At 38.9% G+C, this 23447-nt stretch overlaps 1 protein-coding gene across 2 annotated transcripts in view; it reads right to left on the bottom strand.

Annotated features, from left to right (window-relative positions):
• Positions 1-9889, bottom strand: part of ANTXR2 (ANTXR cell adhesion molecule 2) — a 168970-nt gene extending 159081 nt beyond the window's left edge. For both annotated transcript variants that reach the window (XR_007517646.1, XM_049885923.1), the window contains exons 1-3: positions 8787-9889; positions 7978-8049; positions 5443-5514 (exon numbers count right to left, since the gene is read on the bottom strand). Coding sequence is in view for 1 of the 2 variants with exons in the window: in XM_049885923.1 (XP_049741880.1) it covers positions 5443-5514; positions 7978-8049; positions 8787-8938 (296 nt within the window). In the remaining variant the exon portion in view is untranslated. The remainder of the gene's footprint in view (positions 1-5442; positions 5515-7977; positions 8050-8786) is intronic.
• Between the last annotated feature and the right edge of the window lie 13558 nt (positions 9890-23447).

Raw genomic sequence — 23447 nt, 5'->3', positions numbered from 1 at the left:
AACCTCCAACCTATTGATTAGCAGTCAAGTATGTTAAGCATTTGCACCACCCAAAAAAATCCATCACCATCGAGTCAATTCAGACTCATAGTGACCTTACAGGACAGAGTAGAACTGCCCCACAGGGTTTCCAAGGAGTGGCTTGTGGATTTGAACCACCAACATTTTGGTTAGCAGCTGAAACTAACTCATTCATTCATTCACTCAACTAATATTTAGTGAGCATCTACTGTGTGCAAGACTCTGATGTAGATGCTGGGATATATGGGTAAACAAGACAAAGACGGTTCCCCTGCTCTCATGGGGTTTACATTAGGTTCATGGAGACAAAAATGAAATGATTAATTGACAAAATAACTTTAGAAAGTGTTGAAAGAGATTTCTGTGTTGTAAGAGATCACTTGGGTGTTGGGGGAGTTTCTTCAGATTTGGTGGCCAGGGAAGGCCTCTCAGCAGTGGTAGCACATGCGATGAGGCCTGAGTGACAAGAACAAGCCAGTGAGTGAAAGATCTGGGGCAAAGAAAAAACAAAAGTCCTAATGTAGAAAAAAGTTTGGCATGTTTGGAGAATGGAAAGAAGGCCATTCAGGCTAGATAGACTGTGCCACACGACATTGTAGGTTAGGACTAGGTAGGCAGACTAGGTAGGGCTTTTAGGCCATGGTGAAGAGTTTGCTTTCTATTCTGTCATTATATTACTTTAAGCATGAAAGAGGGCATGACATGCTATACATTTTAAAAGATCATTCTGGCTAATATACTGCTCACCACTTATTAACTGTGTGTGCTTGGACAAGCTACATCGCCTCTCTTAGCTTCAGTTTCCTCATTTGTAAAATTGAGATATAATATTATCTATTACATGTAATCGACATGATGATTAACTGAGGTAATGCATGGAAAGCACTTTGCACACTGCTAGGCACACAATAAGTGCTCACTAAATGTTCTCAACTATAGCATTAAGATAATATTGAACAGAACTGAGCACATTCCACTATCCCCACTTACACAACACACACACAAAAAAAACCTTGTTGCCATCACATCGATTCCAACTCATAGCGACCCTATAGGAAAGAGTAGAACTGACCATAGAGTTTCTAAGCAGCACCTGGTGGATTTGAACTGCTGACTTTTTGGTTAGCAGTCATTGCTCTTAACCACTACACCACCAGGGTTTCCTATGCAACATAGTAACTTAAAATATTCCTTAAAACTAGCCCTAACTCAAAACTTTCCAATATTGAGGGGCTGGCTATTTACATATGGAATCAACACCTGACCCTGTAATACAGCCCTGGGCTAAATCAGAGCATGTGCATAACCCCTCCCCACTCCCTACCACCCTCCACCACAGTGGCTTATTCATCTTTGTGTCTTCCCCAGATGTCACAGTGCTTAATATGCCACACATAATGTAGGCAAACAGATAGGTGGGCAAATGGATGGACTGACAGACATATGAAAGGTAAAAATAATGGGAGCAAGAGAAAAAAAAAAAAGGAATGTTTTCAAATTGAAGTATTTGAAAGAATTAAGTATTAAAATGATGAGGACATAACATTTATAACTGATAATTTCTTGTCATGTGTAATATTCTATTTGTGCATTTACATAGTGCTGAATGACATTTTAAACTGTAACACAGACATGGCCCTACGGTAAGGGCTCACTACTGTCTTCCAATCTTGCCTCATCTCTACTGAAAATCTTCAGCAACACTCTGAGAAACATGAAAGAGGTACTTCTCATATTTACCAAAGTACTGAAGAATTATGAGTAATAGAACTGAAATTGAGAAACCTGCTCTACATAACATTAACCTTTCTTTGCTTAACCTTGGCTTTTCTCATACACTCAGGCTTATTTGTGAGTAAGATCAATGACATTAAGAAAGTTTATGTGTAGAATTCCAATTTCCAGACTTTGAAACAAAGATCTGCAATAGTAGTCAAAATATTTGTTCCATGGTCTGACATCTAAAGATACAAATTGCTCCCACACATTTAAAAGTGTGTAATGAATGAAAAGTGACTCACAGTGAACTTATGTACAACAGAATGTAACACCACCCTGGCCTGTGCCATCCTCACAATCATTGTTACTTGAGACAATTGTTGCAGCCACTGTGTCAATCCATTTCATCAAAGGTCTTCCTCTTTTTCACTGACCCTCTACCTTACCAAGCATGATGTCCTTCTCTGGGGACTGGTCCCTCCTGATAACATGTCCAAAGTATGTGAGACGAAGTCTCACCATCTTCTCTTCCAAGAAGCACTCTGACTGTACTTCTTCCAAGACAGACTTTATTCCTTCTTCTGGCAGTCCATGGTATAGTCAACATTCTTCACTAACACCATAATTCAAAGGCACTGATTTTTCTTTGGTCTTCCTTATTCATTGTCCAGCTTTCACATGCATGTGAGGTGATGGAAAATACCATGTATTCGGTCAGGTGCACCTTAGTCCTCAAAGTGACATCTTTGCTTTTTAACAATTTAAAGAGGTCTTTTGCAGATTTGCCCAATGCAATACGTCATTTAATTTTGTTGACTGCTGCTTTCTTGGGTGTTGATTGTGGATCCAAATAAAATGAAATCCTTGACAATTTCAATCTGTTCACTGTTTATCATGATATTGCTTGTTGGTCCAGTTGTGAGGATTTTTGTTTTCTTTTATGTTGAGGTGTAATCCATACAGAAGGCTGTAGTCTTTGATCTTCATCAGTAGATGCTCCAAGTCCTCTTCACTTTCAACAAGCAAGGTTGTGCCATCTGCATAACGCAGGTTGTTAATGAGTCTTCCTCCAATCTTGCTGTCTGTTCTTCTTCATATAGTCTAGCTTCTTGGATTATTAAAATATAGAGGACCATAGAAATTTGAGAAGTTACCGATTCAATTAGTAAAAAATACAATGTAGGAGAAGAAAATATTCTTCACTGGAGTTTCTTCTGTGATATACAAAGTGCTTATCTACACATTGTCTTATTTTGATCTTCTCAGCAACTCTCTTAAGAAAACACGGCAGATATTATAAATATAAAAACTAACACTCTGAGTAGACGACTGGCTCCTAAGTCCCCAAGTCAATAAGTGGCAAAACTGGAACTCTAATGTGGGCCTTCTCAGTGTAATTTCCACCACTGCAAACTAATTCAATATGCTGCAAATACTGAAATCCATGAAAACTGAAAGTATTTCTATTTAGAAAGACACAGAGGAGCCAGCTATGTATATAATAATCTGAAGATAGCATTATTAAAATTCCTTCTGGAATTTTAGAAATCCTTTCAAATCGGACAGTGTTCCCTGCACATAAGGCTAACTCTCCCCGATCATCATAATAGTGCGTATTCTCTATTGTTAAAAAAAAAAAAAAAAAAGGCCGTCAAATCCATTCTGACTCATTTTGACCCGATGTGCACAGAGCAGAACTGCTCCATTGGGTTTTCAAGGCCGTGACCTTTCGGAAGCAGATTGCCAGGGCTGTCTTCCAACGTGCCTCCAGATGGGTTGGAACCACCAGTCCCTCAGCTAGTAGTTGAATGCTTAACCCTTCGCACCACCCAGATAACAAAAAGAACAGTAATAATAATAATAAAGTTTTTCTCCATTGAAGATTTATGTGCCAGACTCTGTTCTACATGCTCCACATTCATTAACTTCAATCCTTTGAACAACCTTATGAAGTAGATATTGTTATCATTACCATCTTCATCATTATATAGATGGAAAAAACTGTGGCGTAGAGAGGATCAGTAATTTCCCCATGAACATTTGGCTAATAAACTGTAGAGCCAGAATATAAACTCAGGTAGACTTGGTCTGGTGGCTTTACTCTTGACTGCAAAATTATGTTGCCTCTTAAAAGAGAAATCTCCTCTGTCCCATTGCAGTCTCCTCCTATCACATCCAAGCAACAATAAAGGAAAAAATCACTAACTTAGATTAAGGGCTTACACTCTTTCCATGCATGCCTAAGCAATACTAATCTGGTCGACAAGTGATTAACTACATTTTCAAAATGTTACAGGGCCCAAATGCAAAGTGCCTAGCAGTGAATCTGGCACAATGTATGTAACCTACAATTACTGAAGTCAACTTTATATCTAACATTTTGCTAAGAGATTGTGCATATTTGCGTGTGTGCGCGTGTGTATTATGTATACCATGAATGTTAGATTGCTCTCTTTTTTCTTGTAATAGCCAGTCTGTGTCCAAAGCTGTTTCTTTGTAAATTAAGCCAAGAAAATTTATTTTCATAAATGCAAGAACTCTTTTCTTATATCACTGAACACAGAAAGTTGTTATGTATGGTTTGCATGGAACTACTATTTCTATTGCCCTGGATGAGACCCAGATGCACACAAGAAAGTGCAGAGAGGAAGAGTTGATGGGAAGACTGAGGACCTAGGCTGGTCAGCCCTACCTTCAGAGCAATTTACTCTCTAGCAAAAGTTAAAGGACAAATTAGAAGACAGATACATAAACATATAATTTTCAAAACAATTTGATGAATTATAAACAAATTCTCTCCATGAATCTCTGTAAATCATGCCCAGATTGTGATTTTTAAGGAAAACAATCCATTTCTAAAAAGTGCATTGACATGCAACCTTTTAGAAATCCACAGTACAAAGCAAAGTACACCAGCTTCCATTGATAAAACTGCAATTTGGAGAAATTCAGGTTCAAAGTAATACTAACTCATTCATTTATTCAACAAGAATTTATCTCACATACTTTGTGCTAAAAATAGTGGGTATAAAAATGAAGACCATGCTCCTTCCCACTATGGAACTCATAACTGATCCCATGGAAAGTAGCCACCCTTCAAAACATGTCGATGACTAATTTCAGCTTGCCACATGGGTTCAAATAACATAGAAATGGTCATCTGAAATACTGTGATGCTGGTTTGAAAAAAAGCCATACCTTTTAAAAGCATTAAAGATAGACAGATCAACAGATATAATTAAATAAAAAACAAGATCCTTTTAATTTCTATAAAAGACAAACGCATTCAGCATCAGTGGACCTCAGAGTAAAACTAGAGATCCAGGATGTCTCCTAAATCCAGTCAATTACACAAACAGAACCATGTCTTTCTCCTTCCCAATGTACTTCAAGTTCTTGGTTGATTAATGTATTATATCTAATACATTAATATTAGCAGACACGGGAAAAGGTGGTAAGTAGTGAATATACAAATAAGTCAGGAATCTTGGTTTCTTTGTACATTTCAAGGCCAATATAAATTATATTGATTTTATAAGGTATTATTCATACCTCCTTTCCTCTCTATTAGTAAAGAGGACTGAATTGTCTGTGCATTTGCTTGATTCCATTGAGAGGCCTGAATCGCCACTTGGAAATATCAATCATTCCTTTAAGAGTAGTCTCCACTAAAAGCCTGCAGTGAAATGATAATGCACTGACCTGTCTCCAGTTAATGGCAAAATAATGGTTGCTTGAGAAGAAAACACAATGAAAGATAACCTCATTTCAGGGCTGCAAAATAAAGAAAGGGGCAGTTAAAACATTTTTAAAAGAAATATTGATGCTATACAGATATGCAGCTAGGGAGTCTCATTTTAAATTGGTCTCATTGAATGGCCTAGGCTTCTTTTAAATGGAACTCTCTAAGTAAATACACTAACTCTGCTTAACGTTACTGCATAAGTCATTTTGGATTTAATCAATGCTTCTCAGCACTGGAGCACTCCTCCATAGCTCATAAAGACTTGCATTTAGGAAGAGACTAGCTATGGTTTTTGTTGTTTTGTGTGTTGAGTCAATTCCAACTCACAGTAACCCTATATGACAGAGTAGAACTGCCACATAGGGTTTCCTAGGCTGAAATCTTTATGGGAGCAGCTCACCATGTCTTTTCTCCTACAGAGCCTCTGGTAAGTTCAAACCACTGACTTTTCAGTTAGCAGCTGAGTACTTAACCATTGCACCACCAGGCCTCCTTAACTAGACAGATAAATTCTAGGCCAATGTAAAATTCTTTTGTAGAAAATTCTTCCTTTGGCGTTCTACCAAAATCAAAACCAAACCTGTTGCTGTCGAGTCGATTCCAACTCATAGCCGAAGTAGAACTGCCCCATAGGGTTTTTAAGCAGTGGCTGGTGGATTCGAACTGCCGACTTTTTGGTTGGCAGCTGAACACTTAACCATTGCGACACCATTGGTGTTCCAGCATCTCCGTAAAGGAGGCCAGACCCTTCAGAATGGTTATCATCAGCAATATTTAGGGCTATAGAGCAGCCAGTTTGGTTTAATTGCCACAATTATGATGAGTCCATGCAAAAGTCATCATGAAATAAGAATGCTTAAAGAATGTCATATAAAATATAAAAAAATAAAATAAACTATAAATATATTTTATAAATGTAATATAAAATATTTTTAAAAACTAATAAAGCAAATCTTGGTTGTGCAGTTTCAGTTTCCCAAGTCTCAATCGCCGTATTTCTAACTGGCAACAATTACGACAGTCAGCAACATCTCCCAAGCTTTGGGACAAATATCTCACAAAATGGTTCTCGTTTCTAGGACACAGTATGCAAACATTTACTAAGATCTGAAACTAAAATTTATATAGTGAAGATCAGAATCATCTCAAAGACTTATACAAATTTTAAAAGGCATTTTCTTATGTAGTGACCTCTTATGAACTTCCTATGATATGTTGTTAATAATTGAGTAAATTAAACTTGAGCCAGGCAACTGTGTATTACAGAACTCCAGCTTACAAACAAGAGCAATTAAATAAGAACTCAGCTTCTTTAAACTGTTGTATTGAAATGATCCACTGCTTACCATTATGCTTATCATATAGATCAAAATCTATGTGGTACTCCTCAAACACTCTTGAATTAAATCAGAAAATTCCTAAACTGTCTCTTCTGCCTTTGATACTTATGAACATAAGGTCTTGTTTATTTTTCTTTCCTAGAAAGTTTTACCTCAGGCCATGTCCATACATGAAGTGTTATACTTGTCCTCGTAAGAAGGGAGCTGGTGACTGAACATGGACAAGCACGCATTTTTATAGGGATAAGTTTACTGCTGCCAATAACTGAGAGCAAGAATTGCCTAGGCCTCTACAGATTGTTTGAAGTTACTTGCAACATGACTTTCAAAATGTTTTGATCATCCAAGCCTGTTTTACAGAAAACATTTGAGCTAACAAGACTGAAGGAAGCAATATTTAATGATACAGCTTCTATCCATGGCCTTTCCATTATCTGGATAAATTTGTATTTGCTCCTTGCATTCTTTTTCTACTTAAAAAAAAAAAAGCCTCAGAATCTTGGTTAACTGGAGCTATTTTTAAATAGGAGATACCACTAATTCCTAGTTACCTCTAAATAAGAGAGTAAGCTGGATTTCACAGTAGTTACGCTTTTTTTTTTTTTAAGGAGAGAAAACCAATCTTTCCCAGTGAAGCTTATTGCATATATAGTACAGTCAAATTTTAAACCAGCCACACACCCACACATTGTGTAAACACAAGTCATTTCTTTAAACACACACACAAGTGTCTTTTCTGGTAGTGGGTTATTAACACATGCTCATTTGAAGTTTTCCAACACTTTTTTTTTCTTAATGAGGATCTCTATGATACTAAGAATTGTGTAGAAAATATATTATGTATACTATTGGCATAAAATTTATTTTTTAATGTGATAAATTATGAGAAAGCATAGCTGAAATTCAAAACAGATGAAAATTAGGAAAGGAAAAGACATTTGGAATAGTACTTGAAGATGCTTCCCCAGATGAAATAAATAAGCCCTCGACAACACAGAGGTGGTCCTAATAACATTTGTGTAATCACCAACCTTTAGGCACTTAAAAAGACAACATTTCAGAAGAGTTTTCCCTGCATATCCTCTGAGCTTTGGTCTACTTTTTCTCCACCTCAAACTCCCCTGTCTAGAAAAGTAAAGTGGGAAAACATACCTTACGAATCTCTCAGTAAGTTGCTGGACAAAATTGTAAATTTCAATCCAATTATTTGCCACACTCCCAGACCTGAAAAAATAAAATTGAACTGATTAGAAAAAACCAAATACGGGCCTGAAATGTAAACATTTCAAACTGGTTCCTTCTACAACACCAGCAGAGATGTGCATAACCTGGACTCTTCTTCTAGCAAAGTAAAGGTATCTGTAGCTGAAGCTCAGTGGCTATGAGAGCCAAGGAAGTCAGCGCATCTTTGGGAGACAAACCTGCCTGCTAGTAGTTTAGAGTAAGACATGGCTTTTCAAAGATAAACACAAAAATCTTTCTTAGCAGGAAATGCAAACCACACTGCGCATCTTAACTCCAGGCTTTTTCTGGCTTGAAAGAAAGCTATGTGATCAGAGAAACACCAGGCAAACTTGAGCTAGAGTGGAATAAGGGGTGCTGTGGGCAGGACAGAAGGGCCGAAAAAGAGTCCCGTTTTGGTTCCTGGGACAAGCAGAATGCTATCCCAGGAGGCCATACTCCCACTTCCCAAGAAACCCATGACTGGCAAGTAGTGAATACCCTACCACTCCAGAAGCCAAGTGGCCCGGAGCGCCTCCTGCCACCCTCGCCCCACCCCGTGCCCAACCCTCGGAGATCAGAGAGCGCTTGCCCTTCGGACAGAGATAGCAACAGGGCACCCACCAGAGGGTTTTCAATACCCCCCCCCACGGCGCACACACCCATCCTTAAGCCACCCCAGTCACAGCTGACCCAGTGCCGCCCTCACCAGCAGACCCTGGACCTCCTCCAGTACTCACTTGTCTAGGACAAAGTAGAGATCAAAGGCTCCTCTGCAGGAGGGTTGCTCCTGGGCGCGCAGTAGCCCCCCGGGACCGCTGAGCACCAGCAGCCACAGCCCGGGGAACAGCCAGCTCCTGGGGCTGCGGGCTCCGGACCGCCCCGCCACCATCCCGCAACCTGAGCCTGTCTTTCCCAGCCCCCTCGGTTCGGCTCGGTGGGGACGCAAAGGTGGCGGAGTCACCAGGGACGCACCCTGGGGTGGGCGGGTGTGAGCACCCGGGGTGCTGGCGCCTGGGACTACGGGGCCCACGGTTTGACAGAAGAAGGGAGAAGAGGAGGGAGGGAGGTCCTAGGAGGACAAAGAGAGTCTCCGCAACCGCCGCAGCTGCCGCCGGAACTCTTGACGAATCCCAGTGGAAGCTCAATCCAGTCCTCCCCCTCTCGATTCCGGAGAGTTCCTGCAGACAGTGAGGGCCCACGGCGACAGCTCGAGAGAGAAGTTTCTCCCCGGCCGAACCTCTAGCTCCCCTCTCGGATCTGAACCGGGAGTCCCATTCCGCCCAGAGGGCTGAAGTCTAACAGCTGCAGTGCGCTGCGGGGCAGGCGCTCCCCGGCCGCAATTAGGGCCGTACAAACTTGGAGTGGAGACTTCTCTGTTCTCGTTCCCTTCCTCCAGCGGCCCGCGCAGCTGCTCGTCGCAACTCCCCTCTGCACTCCAAAACTTTCTTCCTGCGCTTGGCTCTGGCACTGCGCCGCCGGGCCGCCCCCTTTAGGAGGAGGAGGCTGAGCGGATCTTGGAGCTAGTGGCTCGGGAAGGAGCAACGCCAAATCCAGAAGTGCGTCTTGGCTGCCTGGTCTGAGTGTGTCAGTGTGCGCCTGAGGGCGAGGGCGGGGCCTGATCTGAAGCCCGCCGAGCCACACACCCACGCTTGGGGGTTCGTGCAGAGTTGAAGATTACTAACACTTGCCAGATTCTGGAAAAAGGAGAAGGAGTTTAGAAAAACAAATGTCCTCAAGAAGCTAAACATACCCTTACATCCTGCGGGCCTGGCCTATCCCAGCAGCTGTGCAGAACAGCCCTCTGTATATGGTTTGGAGGCCAAAGATTAGCGGATTTCTTGGAAGGTGATGGCCTCCTCACTCCACCCCACCCCCACGGCACACACTTTTTTGTGCTGCACCGTTATCTACGGAAGGGAACTTCCTCTTTTTTTTTTTTTTTTTTGTAATCTATTATAATGTCATCTCACCAGGCCAAGACGTAAAAGCTGGGGGTGGGGGGGTTGGCGCTGAGAACCTCATTAGCAGGGAAAGTTGTAATGTAAGGATTTAATCCCACCGTTGCTCAGTCCAAGCACCAGCTAGTAAGGCTTTCATCTTGGGGCAAACTAGGCTGCTCTTGACAAACTTGTTCAGAAGCTGACGTTTGTGTGCAAATTCTCTGCTTGTTCATTCTGCACTTCTCCCTCCTCTCTTCTCCCCACCACCTCCATCTGTGACTTCCACCCTTCTCTCGTTGAAACTGGCGTTTAGAATTTACAGTCTTACTGTAAATACTGTGAAGGGCCACCTCCTTTTCATGTTCATGAAGTCAGTGTTTTATGATGAAGTGTTCCCTAAGCACTTAAGCACATACTGCCTTTTAGCATCTCTTCTCTGCAACTTTTTTCTTTTTTTGCTGAGTGCATTTAACTTTTCATTTACATTAACTTTGATACAAAACCAGATTTGTTAGCTGTTTGAGGGTAGGAACCAGTCACTTTAACCTAGATTTCTTGAGTACTTACTATGGGCCAGGCACTGTTCTAGGTGTTAGTTAACTCACAGAACAAGGTGACAAATTCTTGCCTTCATGAAGCTTGAAGTCTGGTTGAGGAGAAAAAACAGAGATAGATAGACAGACAGACGATAGATAGATAGATATAGATGGATAAAAAAAAATTATAGGTAAAAAATGTCTGATAATGGAAGTTGCCTTGCAGAGATTTAAAATCTGGTGATAGAGGGCACAAAACACTAGTCTCTTTCAATTCAGGACAACTCTGACAGTCCATGCCAGCATCAAAGCTATCATTGGGGTCAGCTGAGTCCTCATTTGCAACTGCCTCAGGGTTCAGGTTTTCCTCTGCCCATTCCAGCATCCCTCACCCCTTACAGGTGTTGCTCCTGAGAGCATGCCCCAATAAATCTCCCACATGCAAAGCTCAGAGTCTCAAGATCTGTTTCCAGGAAACTGGATTAAAACAGACCCAGTTCCAAATACAGATGTTGATGATCATTCTCTCAGCGGTTGACATCCTCTGTTGTCATACACAGAGATACTCATTTATAAGTAACTGCACCTTCCAAAAGCATTTTATTCACTCACAGGAACTAGTTCAGACATTGGGAAGTCTAGTTCTTTAATGACTATACCTGATAAAAAGTTTAAATAAGCTTTGTCACCTATAGGTACTAAAGATTTATTTTCTTCCTCTGAATCACTGTAGATATCACATAATGAATCATTTCACAGGTAATGTGAGTATGAATCACTTCCACTGTGGTGACTATTTGTGCTTTACTTCCAGGAGAGGTATGTCTGTCATACTAAGATACCTACAGGTAAATAATATAGGTTATATGATTTTACACACAGATGAAAGAGTAAATTTTCTTTTCATATGTTTATTGCTGCTGTTGTTGGCTGTTTGCCTCTTTTGTTTGTTGTTTGATGGGGTAGAGGAGGTAGAGATAAATTGGCGTTACCAGTACTAGTTCCAGTTGCCTTCAAGTTTATTCTGACTCATGGCGACCCCATGTGTTGTAGAGTAGAAGTGAACCGCAGGGAGTATTCATGGCTGTGACCTTTCAGGAGCAGATCACTGGGCCTTTCTTCCAAGGTGCCTCTGGGTGGGTTCAAATAGCCAACTTTTTGTTGGTAGTTGAGTGCTTAACCACTTGCACCACCCAGGGACTCCTAAATTGGTGTCAGGGGATTGAAAATATGAACTACTTGAGAGTAGAGGGTACAACTTTTGTGCTTAGAACATTACCAGACACAGAATATGTGTCAATGAATATTTGTTAAACAAAAATCAGTAAATAATTACATTAAATTCAACATAAAATCCAAAGGAGCTCTGACATAGAAGGGATGGACAAATGACGGGAGTCCTAGGGAAGACTTTTAGTTATCAGGTATCAATATCAAAATATCCTACATGCAGTAAACTGAGTTTGAATTTTTTTATTTATTAGCATATTTTATGTAATAAGGTGATAAATTCTAAAGTTGAATTAAAAATTTGATTTGGATAAAATGATTTTCAAAGAGTAGGGGCATGCATGGATTGTGAATCAAAATACTTCATTGCAAATCCAGATAATTTGATAAAGGGAGAAAAAAATAGATTTATTTATCTAAATATATCAGTCCAAAGTCTCTCCGTCTCTGGCTTAAAAATCTGATATGATTCTTGATTTAAAATAGAATATGAAACTGCAGCCCCGGCATATTTATCATGGTGCAAAAGTCAGTTTGAAACCTTACTGGTCTAGTCCCAAACTGACACAATGTCGGAATTCTTTCATTGATGGAAGGGAAGGAGAATGTTGCCATTGCTAACATTCCTTCATGGCATGGTGAGATTTCCAAACTTGCCTGGACTTTCACCTTCCCTTATTGTTGTTTGGGAACAGGTTGAACAACAATCTTCCTTGCCCAGGACTATCCCAAAGACTCATTCCAATTTTAGCACTGAAAGTCCCATGTCCCTGGACACCCCTCAGTCTTGGGCAAATCAGGACAGTTGGTCACCCCAGTAATTAATGACCCTCCCACTAATTTTCATGAGATAAACGTGCTTTGGTTAAGTATTGGTCTGTGCTAGGTTAGGCCATTTCCTGCTGTATAGTTTACATTAGCAAGTGAGTGAAATGCAAAAGGATCCAGATTGGGATTATTATTTATCTGAAAAAACAGAAAAAAAAAGGTAATATGCTTTTTTATATCAGTCACCACTGCTGGCCTCTTAGGAAAGAAAAATTGGGTGGTACGACATTAAGAGGACTTGCAAGTTCTGGGGATGAAGAAGAGTAAAGAAACATAACAACGAAATGTAATATGTGATTTGGGACTGAATTATTTTGCTATAAAGGATTTTATTGCTACAATTGGAAAAACTTGAATAGAGTCCGAGGAGTAGACATTAATTTCTGATTTTGACAGTTATATTGTGGTTATGTAGGAGAATATCCTTATTTGAGGAAAGAACAGAAAAATTACGTGGGCATGATGGGTCATCGTGTCAGCAGCTCACTCTCAAATGGTTCAGGAAAAACAATTCTTTATACAGTGCTTTCAGCTTTTGTCTAGGATTATTTCAAAATTTATATAAGAGGAGGAGACTAAGGAGACATGACAACAAAATGTAACCTGGATTTGATCCTCGAACAGAAAAAAAGATATTAGTGGGAATATTGGTGAAATTCCAATAAAGCAGTTTAGTTAATAGCACTAATTCCATTAGTATTAACAGTATTGTACCAATGTTATTTGGTTAATTTTGACAAATGTGCTGGGGTTATATAAGATGTTAATGTGAAAGGGAATGCAGGAACTCTCTGTAGTATATTTGCAACGTATTTTTATTAAAATTATTCCTAAAAATGCCAAAAGGCCTCAAACAGCCAAAGCAATTTTGAAGAAAAAGAACAAAATAGGAGGACTCATATTTTCTAATTTCAAAATGTACCCTACAGCTACAGTAGCCAAAACAGTCTGGTACTGGTATAATAAGAGACACATAGACCAGTGGAAGAGAATTGGGAGTACAGAAATAAATCCATACATCTATGGTCAACAGATATTTGACAAGGGTGCTAAGCCCATTCAATAGGGAAGGAAGTATCTCTTCAACAAATGGTGCTGGGAAAATGGGATTTTCACACGCAGAAGAAGGAATCAGGATCCACGCCTCACACCATACACACATGCACATGCACACATGCACATACACACACACACACAAAGTCAAATTGAATCAAGGACCTGAATGCAAAAACTAAAATCATAAAATTCTTAGAAGAAAAAATAGGGGTGAGGCTGCAGAGCCTGGTTTTTAATGATGGATTATCAGTTATGACAACAAAACCACAAGCAGCAAAAGACAAAGTAGGTCATTGGAACCTTATAAAAATTAAATACTTTTGTTCATCAAAAGATTTTATCAAAGAAGTGAAATGACAACCTACAGACCGGGAGAAAATTTTTTGGAACCATATATTTGATGCAGGTCTTTCAAAATATATTTTTTTTAAAAAAAAACTACAACGTAACAGCAAAAAGAGAAATAGCCCAATCAAAAAATGGGCAAAGAAGTTGAACAGACATTTCAACAGAGGGTATTTAAATGACCAAAAGCTCATGAAAAGAAGCTCAACATCATTAACCATTCCCAGCTAACCACTAAAAAAAAAAAAAAAATAGGGAGATGCAAATCAAAAACACAATGAGATACCACTTCGTTCCCACTAGGATAGCTAAGATTCAAACAACCAAACAAAAAAGAGAAATAACAAATGTTAATGAGGATGGGAAGAACCTGGAACCCTTATCTATTGCTGGGGGGAATTCAAAATGGTACAGCTACTGTAGAAAACAGTTTGGTGGTTCCTCAAAAAGTTAAACATAGAACTACCAGACCAGCAATCCCTCTCCTAGGTATATACCCAAGAGACTTGAAGCAGCTACACAAACAGACACATATACGCTGATGTTCACTGCAACACTATTCATAATAACCAAAAGGTGGAAATAACCTAAATGTCCAAAAACAGTTGAATGGATAAACAAAATGCTGTACATACGTGTAATGAATCACTACACAGCCATAAAGAGAAATGAAGTCCTGATACATACTACAATGTAGATGAACCTTGAAAATATCATGCTGAGGGAAATAAGCCAATCACAAAAGGATAAATATTGTATGATCTTACTTATACGAAATAACAAAAACAGGCAAACGTATAGAATCCGAAATTAACTAGTGGTTACCAGGGGCAGGAGGAAGAGGGGAAAGGGGAGACCATAATTTCGGAAGCAGTGACTTTCTGTTTATGATGATGGGAAATTTGGCAACATTTACAGATGGTGGTTGCACAAGTTAATTAAAGTAATTGATATGACTAAATTGCACACCTGAAAAATATTGAATTTCGAATTTGTGTTTTATATATTTTTACAACAATAAAAATAAATTGAGTAATTTCCTAAATTAAAAGTTTAAAATGTTTACATATTATGCATACTTCAAGTTCTACTGAACATAGTCCAAATACTATTCATTCTTCGAGGCCTTTTCGTATTATCTTCTCCTTCGTAATACATTTTCTGACTCACTCCTATTCTTGGTCAGAGTTTATTTCTCATTTGGCACCTCAATATCATCCATAACAGGTTTTACTTTGTTTTATATTGTGTTTTTGTATTTATGTTAATCCCTTACTAATTTCTTGAAGACAAGAGCTGTGACTCACTGTAAGTATATATTATAAAAATGAAAACAAAAAACCTTTGCAGTTGAGTCGATTTCAACTCATAGCAACACTATTAAAAAAAAAAAAAAACCTGTTGCCATCCAGTCAATTCCAACTCAGAGTTGCTCTTTAGGTCAGAGTAGTCCTACGGAGTTTCCAAGGAGCACCTGGTGGATTTGAACTACCAACCTTTTGGTTAACAGCTCTAACACTTAACCACTAGACCACCATGGTTTCCTATAGGATAGAGTAAAACTTCCCCATAGGATTTCCAAGATTATAAATCTTCACAAAAGCAAACTACCACATCCTTCTCCTGTGGGAGCTGCTGGTGGGTTTCAACCTCCCACCTTCTGGTTAGTGGCCAAGTGCTTAACCACTGCATCACCAGGGGTCCAGTGAGCATATATTGTTGTTGTCATGTGCCATCGAGTCGGTTCCAACTCAGAGCGACCCTAGGTACAACCAAAGGAAACATTGCCCGGTCTTGTGCCATCCTCACAATGGTCCTTATGCTTGAGCTGGTTGTTGCAGCCACTGTGTCAATCCATCTTCTTGAGGGTCTTCCCTTTTTTTTCATTGACCTGCTACTTTACCAAGCATGATGTCCTTCTCCAGGGACTGGGCCCATCTGATAACGTGTCCAAAGTATGTGAGACATAGCCTCGCCATCCTTGCTTCTAGGGAGCATTCTGGCTATACTTCTTCCAAGACAGATTTGTTCATTCTTTTCGCAGTCCATGGTATATTCAATATTCTTTGCCAACACCACAATTCAAAGGCGTCAATTCTTCAGTCGTCTGTATGCATCGTCCAGCTTTCACATGCATGTTAGGCAATTGAAAACACCGGTGGCTTGGGTCAGGCGGTTCTTAGTCTTCAAGGTAACATCTTTGCTTTTTAACACTTTAAAGAGGTCTCTTGCAGCAGATTTGCCTAATGCAATGTGTTGTTTGATTCCCTGACCCTGTGTTAGAAAAAGCTAAAAATGAGCATTTCCTAGACTCTCCTGCGGGTAGGTTTTCTTATGCTTTAGAATCCACCCATCAAATGTATTCATGTCAGACTTTGAATAAGAACAGAGTTAGAGGAGGAGAGAGGCAAGCATGGAGTATCTTTTTTGCTAGAAGAGATCATGGCATAAGGTGGCAGCTGGAGCTCCTGAAATGGCTTCCGGGGTCACCACCTCCCCTCATGGCAGAGGCAGCAGTGTAACTTCAGGAGCAGGTTCTGAAAGTTCAGTCTACACTCTCTTTCTTCAGCGCTCCCAATAATTCTGTGGGCTGTCTATGTCCTTTAATAAACCTCTGTCTTTTAGAGTAGCTAGTGTAGATTCTGTTTTCAAAGATACAGACAAGCTCCAACAATCTTTAATCTCTTTGAAACTTACGTTAGTTATTTTGTTGGAATGTATAATCAAAATAAAAGATTAAAAATAGAAGAAGAGAGATAAGAAATTGTGAATTTTTAAATTATCCACTGCATTTATTTGATATTATTGCTCTTCTTGGTAAATCCAGATACCCTGGAGTAAAAAAATTAGATTAAAAAAAAAATCCATTCTACATCTCTGAAAAAAGGCAAGACAAATACAAATCATTATACCTCCTATGAACCCAGAAGTTTTTTTATGAACCCGGAAGTAGAAATTTTATAATAACAAAATTCAAGAAAGAGATTGATTATAGATAGAAACAGCTTAGAAGGGAGACAAAACAAGTATATCTAGGATTCATTAAAATAGCGAAGGACATAAGTAGTCTTCCAATATGTCACTCCCAGATTACTGTAAACAAATAAATTGCATATTTATACCTAACTTAAAGAGGTTACAGTATAGAATAACTTAGAAGAATTTAAGTTATAATTGCAATATTTATTTTATTATTATATATGTTGCCATAATAATATAAAACTTGGAAAATAATAATGGAAGCAAATTTGTATAACAGTTTGTTTTTAAGGTGCTTTAATTGCATTGTCTTTTTAATAGACATATCTAGTTTCCAAAAGCTGGCTTTTTGATTTTGGGTGCATTAAAGATTAGCAGTATTCAATCGTAATTTCTCCTTACCTATCACCTTCCTCAAAAGAAGCAAACAACTAAAAAGTTCAGGTTCTTCTGGTTAGTTGCCATTCAGTTGATTTCAGCTCATAGCAATCCCATGCTTGCAGAGTAGAACTGCTCCATAGGGTCTTCAAGGCTGTGATCTTTTGAAAACAGACCACCAGGACTGTCTTCCAAGGTGCCTGTGGGTGGGTTCAAACCACCAACCTTTTGGATAACAGTCCAGTACTTAGCCGTTTATACCACCCAGGGACTCCTTGACTCTCCTGGAGATGATACCTAAATGAGAATGTTCTTAGTCAATTCATTCAGCTGAGGAAATTGAGAGTTGGCTACCCTTGTTCCCTTGCATGAAAAGGGGCACCCTACACTGATGTTTCCACCATCTTCACCAAGCAAAATATAAATAAATAAATTTTAAAACCCTCTTTTAGACCACTCACTAGTTTCAAGACTTTTTAGACAACATGAAAGAGATAAAACTTTTTTTTTGCTTATTTCAAACTTGTTTATATTTCATTTTTAACAGCCACAGTGTTTCTACTCCAAGATATTTAAGCTCTGGTATAAATAATGTTTTTATTAAAAAAAAAGTTTGAAATGTAATTTTGCTATTTGGAATGCCTACTATAAGTACTACGATTTAAAAGAATCCTCATATTTTGGAGGCCTTATGTTTCTCACGGAAACCACTTGATTAGTGCATATCCAACTTTATTTTAACAGCACATATGGCACATAGATAATCTATCCCAGTTTTCTTGGGAAGTTCTTTGAAAGGAGCAGTAAGAAAGTTGTCAATCCCCAAATGGCCAATGGGTTTCATTTGTAGTAAACTTGGCTAACAAAAATACCAATTTAAGTTCAACAATACCGGACCACAAGTGCCTGAGGCTATTTTTTTAAAGGTTAGTAAATCAGAGTTTTGCTTTTGACCTGATCTTTTGACTGAGCTAACACTTTTTCACCAAATGAAGGGAAATTTAATTTGAAGAAATCAATTTATAATTTCTTTTAAACTTATTAATCAAATAATGATTTAACACCTACTCTCTGAAAAAGCAATGATCAGTGCTCTTTGGAGTAGAGAGAGCCTATTAAGAAAGATATCCTAGTTACACATTCTTGTTATTGAGCTAAGAGAAACAAACAAATAACCATAATGCCAAGATTAAGACTACGTGATACAGTGTAATAGGAATTCTGAAGACAGAGAAATTATTCCTAGCTGGAGAAATCAGAGTTGATGAAAGACATGATATTTAATCTGCATTTTGAAGGACAGGTAGTATTTTTAAGATTAATACAGATGGGAAGAACACTCCATAGAAAGAGAAGGTATAACCAGCTTTTATCTGAGGGTGCAGGTGAGAGGGCAAGGGCAGCATCATTGATTGGGATGGATCGAGGAGAAATCATAAAAAAAAAGACAATCTTTTGACTACCTTCTTTACCTACCTCATAGTGTCGTAGTATTAGTACTGGTGTTTTAATCATGTATTTTATTCTGCTTTCTCTGAAGTCTTCTCAGCGTACTCTTAAAAGTACATGTCAACATATTTCCTTAAATTTGATGTAAAAGCATCTCTTATATAAAATATTCTTGTAGAAATAACAGCCTCCCTGTTCCTCACTCCAGCGGGTATTGAATATATAGAGCACCTAATAAGCACAGAAAGAAACTTAATTTCAGTGGAGCACAGGATGTGTGAAGGGATGAAGTAAAAATTAAAACTGACAGAGATGGTGAGGTCCAATCTGTAGGAGGCATTAGGTCAATACTGCCCATTACCTGTTTTTATGAATAAAGTTTTATTGGAACACAGAATGCCCATCTGTTTACATATTGCTTGTGTTGTTTTGTACTATAATATCAGAAATGAATAGTTGTGACAGAGATCTGATAGCTCATGAGCCTAAAATATTTACTAAGGAGTCCCTGGGTGGCATAAACGGTTAAGTGGTTCACTACTAGCTGAGAAGTTGGAGGGTCAAACCCACCCAGAGGCATCTCGGAAGACAGGCCTCGCCATCTACATCCAAAAGGTAACAGTCTTGAAAACCCTGTGTAGTAGCTCTACTCCACACACTTGGGGTAGCTATGAGTCAGAATGGACTCAAGGGCAACCGATAACATGTTCCTTTACTGAAAAAGTATGCTCCTCCTTTAGATAAAAATCTTTTAGTGTATGAACTATTTTTGTAGACAAAATGGAGACAATAATAAGTTTTAAACATCAGAGAAGCTTAAACAAAGTTGTGATTTTAGAAAGATTTAGGAGGTTGCTGTGGCAAGACAAATTAGAGACAATATATATTGAGGGGTTGATAGAGCACTTAAAACTATTTTCAAAACAGATAAAAACCTGTTGCTGTTGAGTCATTTCAAACTGCCAAACTTTCGATTAGCAGCTGAACGCTTAACCACTGCACCACCAGGGCTCCAAAATAGATAAAATCCAGTATTATTTTACTGCTTTTTCATCTTGAATTCAATGGAAAACTAAAGCCTAGGTTGATTGAAAACTGTAAATGTAAAAGCAAGATCAGAAGAGTGACACTACTAAAAACAGGATGGTAAGAGAATTTCTAAGCCCCAGAGAAATGCATGCAGTCTGGAGGTAAGCTATGCCTGGATACAAGTTGGAGGCTACACAAGTCTGCATGAGACTGTGGGTGAGGAGGCTGAGGTGAAAACATCACATGGAAAATCTCATTGTTAAGATAGTGCCCCAGAAGGTATTGAAGGTGAAAAGTTAGACTGCCATTTCCAAACTAGTCTTCAATTGAATCTATAGAGTTCATCACCAAGGAAGAAATAAATTTGGTTTTAGTAATAGATACCAACTTGAACTAGCTTAAAAAATTAAACAGAAACATAATATTAGGTTACAGAGTGTCTCGTGGAAGATAAGGAGAGGATGATTATAATGGCACTGATGGGTGGGACTAGAATTTAAACCGAAAAGCCTAACCCCCGACTCCAAATTCCCAGGAAAGAAAACTTCATTGTTCTGGTCTAATGTGGATCAGGTATTCACCTCTGATCGCAGCTCAAGTTCAAAAGCATGAAACATGCAACCAAACCATGGCAGCAGTGTAAGGGGACATTTCCTAGAGATGATGTGCTAAGCAGATACCTCAAAAAATTTCCTCCACAGGGTCTATGTTTCTGTTGGGTGGTGTCACATCAGTTTTGACACATAGTGGCCCCATGTGATAGAGATAGAGTGGAACTGACCCATAGGATTTTCTAGGCTGTAATCTTCACAGAAGCAGATCACCAGGTCTTTCTCTGGACTAGCTGCCAGGTGGGTTTGAACTCATAACGTTTCAGTTAGCAGCCAAGCACCTAACCATTGTGAAACCAGGGTTCCTACGAGGACTATAGCTCCTCTTTTGTAAAGGGAGTCAATGAGTAAGCAAGATTCACTTTATAAATATTCCACTTATAGTCGAGTTCACTGGGATACCTCAGTTTCCTACAGCAAAATATTTGTACTGTTTACACCAATCATCTCCAAGTGTCTGTCACTCTTTTGTACTGTAGCGGCTTGCATGTTTCTGTGATACTAGAAGCTATGCCACTGGTATTTCGAATACCAGCAGGGTCACCCATGGTGTACAGGTTTCAGCTGAGCATCTAGATTAAGTCAGACTAGGAAGCAGGATCTGGCAATATACTTTTGAAAAAAATGGCCAGTGAAAACTTTATGAATAGTAGTGGAATATTGTCTGATATAGTGCCGGAAGATGAGCTTCTCAAGTTAGAAGGCACTCAAAAGACAACTGGGAAAGAGTTACCTCTTCAAAGTAGAGTCGAACTTAATGACATGGAGTCAAACTCTTGGAACCTTCATTTGCTAATGTGGCATGACTCAAAATGAGAAGAAACAGCTGCAAACACCCATTAGTAATCAGAAGGCGAAATGTATGAGCCATCAATCTAGTAAAATTGAAAGCCATCAAAAATGAAATGGAACACATAAACATCCATATCTTAGGCATTAGTGAGCTGAAATGGACTGGTATTTGGCCATTTTGAAACAGATAATCATATAGTCTACTATGCCGGGAATGGCAAATTGAAGAGGAATGGCATCACATTCATCATCAAAAAGAACATTTAAAGATACAACTGAAGTACAACTCTTTCAGTGATAATATCCATATACCTACGAGGAAGACCAGTTAATATGACTATTATTCAAATTTATGCACCAACAACTAAGGCCAAATATGAAGAAATTGAAGATTTTTACCAACTTCTATAGTCTGAAATTAATCAAACATGCTGTCAAGATATATTGATAATTACTGATTAGAATGGGAAAGTTGGAAACAAAGAAGAAGGAACAATAGTTGGAAAATTTGGCCTTGGTGATAGAAACAATGTTGGAGATCGCATGACAAAATTTCACAAGACCACGGAATTCTTCATTGCAAATACCTTTTTTCAACAACAGAAAAGGCAACAATACAAGTGGGCCTTGCCAGATGAAATACATAGGGATCAAAATCGACTACATCTGTGGAAAGAAGTAATAGAAAATTTTGATATCATCAGTCAGAACAAGGCCAGGAGTTGACTGCAAAACAGGTCATCAATTGCTCTTGTGCATGTTTAAGTTGAAGCTGAAGAAAACTAGAATAAGTCCCCAAGAGCCAAAATATGACTTGAGTGTATTCCACCTGAATTTAGAGGCCATCTCAGGAATGGATTTGATGCATTTAACACTAATGACTGAAGACCAGACCAGTTGTGGTATGACATGAAGGACATCATACATGAAGAAAGCAAAAGGTCATTAAAAAGATAAGAAAGAAAACACCAAAATGGACGTCAGAAGAGACTCTGAAACTTGCTCTTGAATGTAGAGTAGCTAAAGCAAATAGAAGAAATGATGAAGTAAAAGATTTCAAAGGGCTTGAGAAGACAAGGTAAAGTATAAGGAAATGTGCAAAGACCTAGAGTTAGAAAACCAAAATGAAAGAGCACACTAGGCATTTCTCAAGCTGAGAGAACTGAAGAGAAATTCAAGCCTTGAATTGCAATATTGAAGTATTCTACAGGGAAAGTAATAAACAATGCAGGAAGCGTCAAAAGAACGTGGAAGGAATGCCCAGAGTCACTGTACCAAAAAAAAATTGGTCAACATGCAACCATTTCAGGAGGCAGCACATGATCAAGAATGCTGATGCCACTGAAGGAAGAAGGCATTCCTTCTGCACTGAAGGCATTGTGAAAAACAAGGCTCCAGGAATTGATGGAATACGAATTGAGATGTTTCAACAAATATATGCAACACTGGAAGTGCTCACTCACCTCTATCATGAAATTTGGAAGTCAGCTACCTGGCCAACCAACTGGAAGAGATTCACATTTGTGCCCATTCCAAGGAAAAGTGATCCAACAGAATGGGTAAATTATCAAACAGTATCATTAATATCACACAGAAGAAAATTTTTCTGAAAATCATTCAAAAACAGCTACAGCAGTACATCGTTAGGGAACTGCCAGAAATTCAAGCCAAACCCAGAACAGGACTTGGAAAAAGGGGTATCATTGCTAATGTCAGATGGATCTTAGCTGAAAGCAGAGAATACCAGAAAGATGTATACTTGTGTTTTGTTGACTATGCAAAGGCATTTCACTGTGTGGATCATAATAAATTACAAATAACCTTTCTGACAAATGGGAATTCCAGAACCCTTAATTGTGCTCTTGAGGAACTTGTACATAGACCAAGAGGCAGTCATTCAAACACAACAAGGGAATACTGGTTGGTTTCAGGTTAGGAAAGGTGTGTGTCAGGGTTGTATCCTTTCACCATACCTATTCAATTTGTATGCTGGACAAATAATCTGAGAAGCTGAACTGTATGCAGAAATATGGGGCATCAGGATTGGAGGAAGAATCATTAACAACCTGCGAAATGCAGATGACACAACCTTGCTTGCTGAAAATGAAGAGGATTTGAAGCACTTACTGATGAAAATCAAAGACTACGGTATTCAGTATGGATTACACCTCAACATAAAGAAAAGAAGAATCCTCACAACTGGACCAATGAGCAACATCATGATA

Source organism: Elephas maximus, chromosome 5 (genome assembly GCF_024166365.1).
Source record: "Elephas maximus indicus isolate mEleMax1 chromosome 5, mEleMax1 primary haplotype, whole genome shotgun sequence".
In the NCBI taxonomy this organism is placed as follows: Eukaryota; Metazoa; Chordata; class Mammalia; order Proboscidea; family Elephantidae; genus Elephas; species Elephas maximus.
The sequence above is the reverse complement of the archived record's forward strand: the minus strand, read 5'-3'. Positions and strand labels throughout refer to the sequence as shown.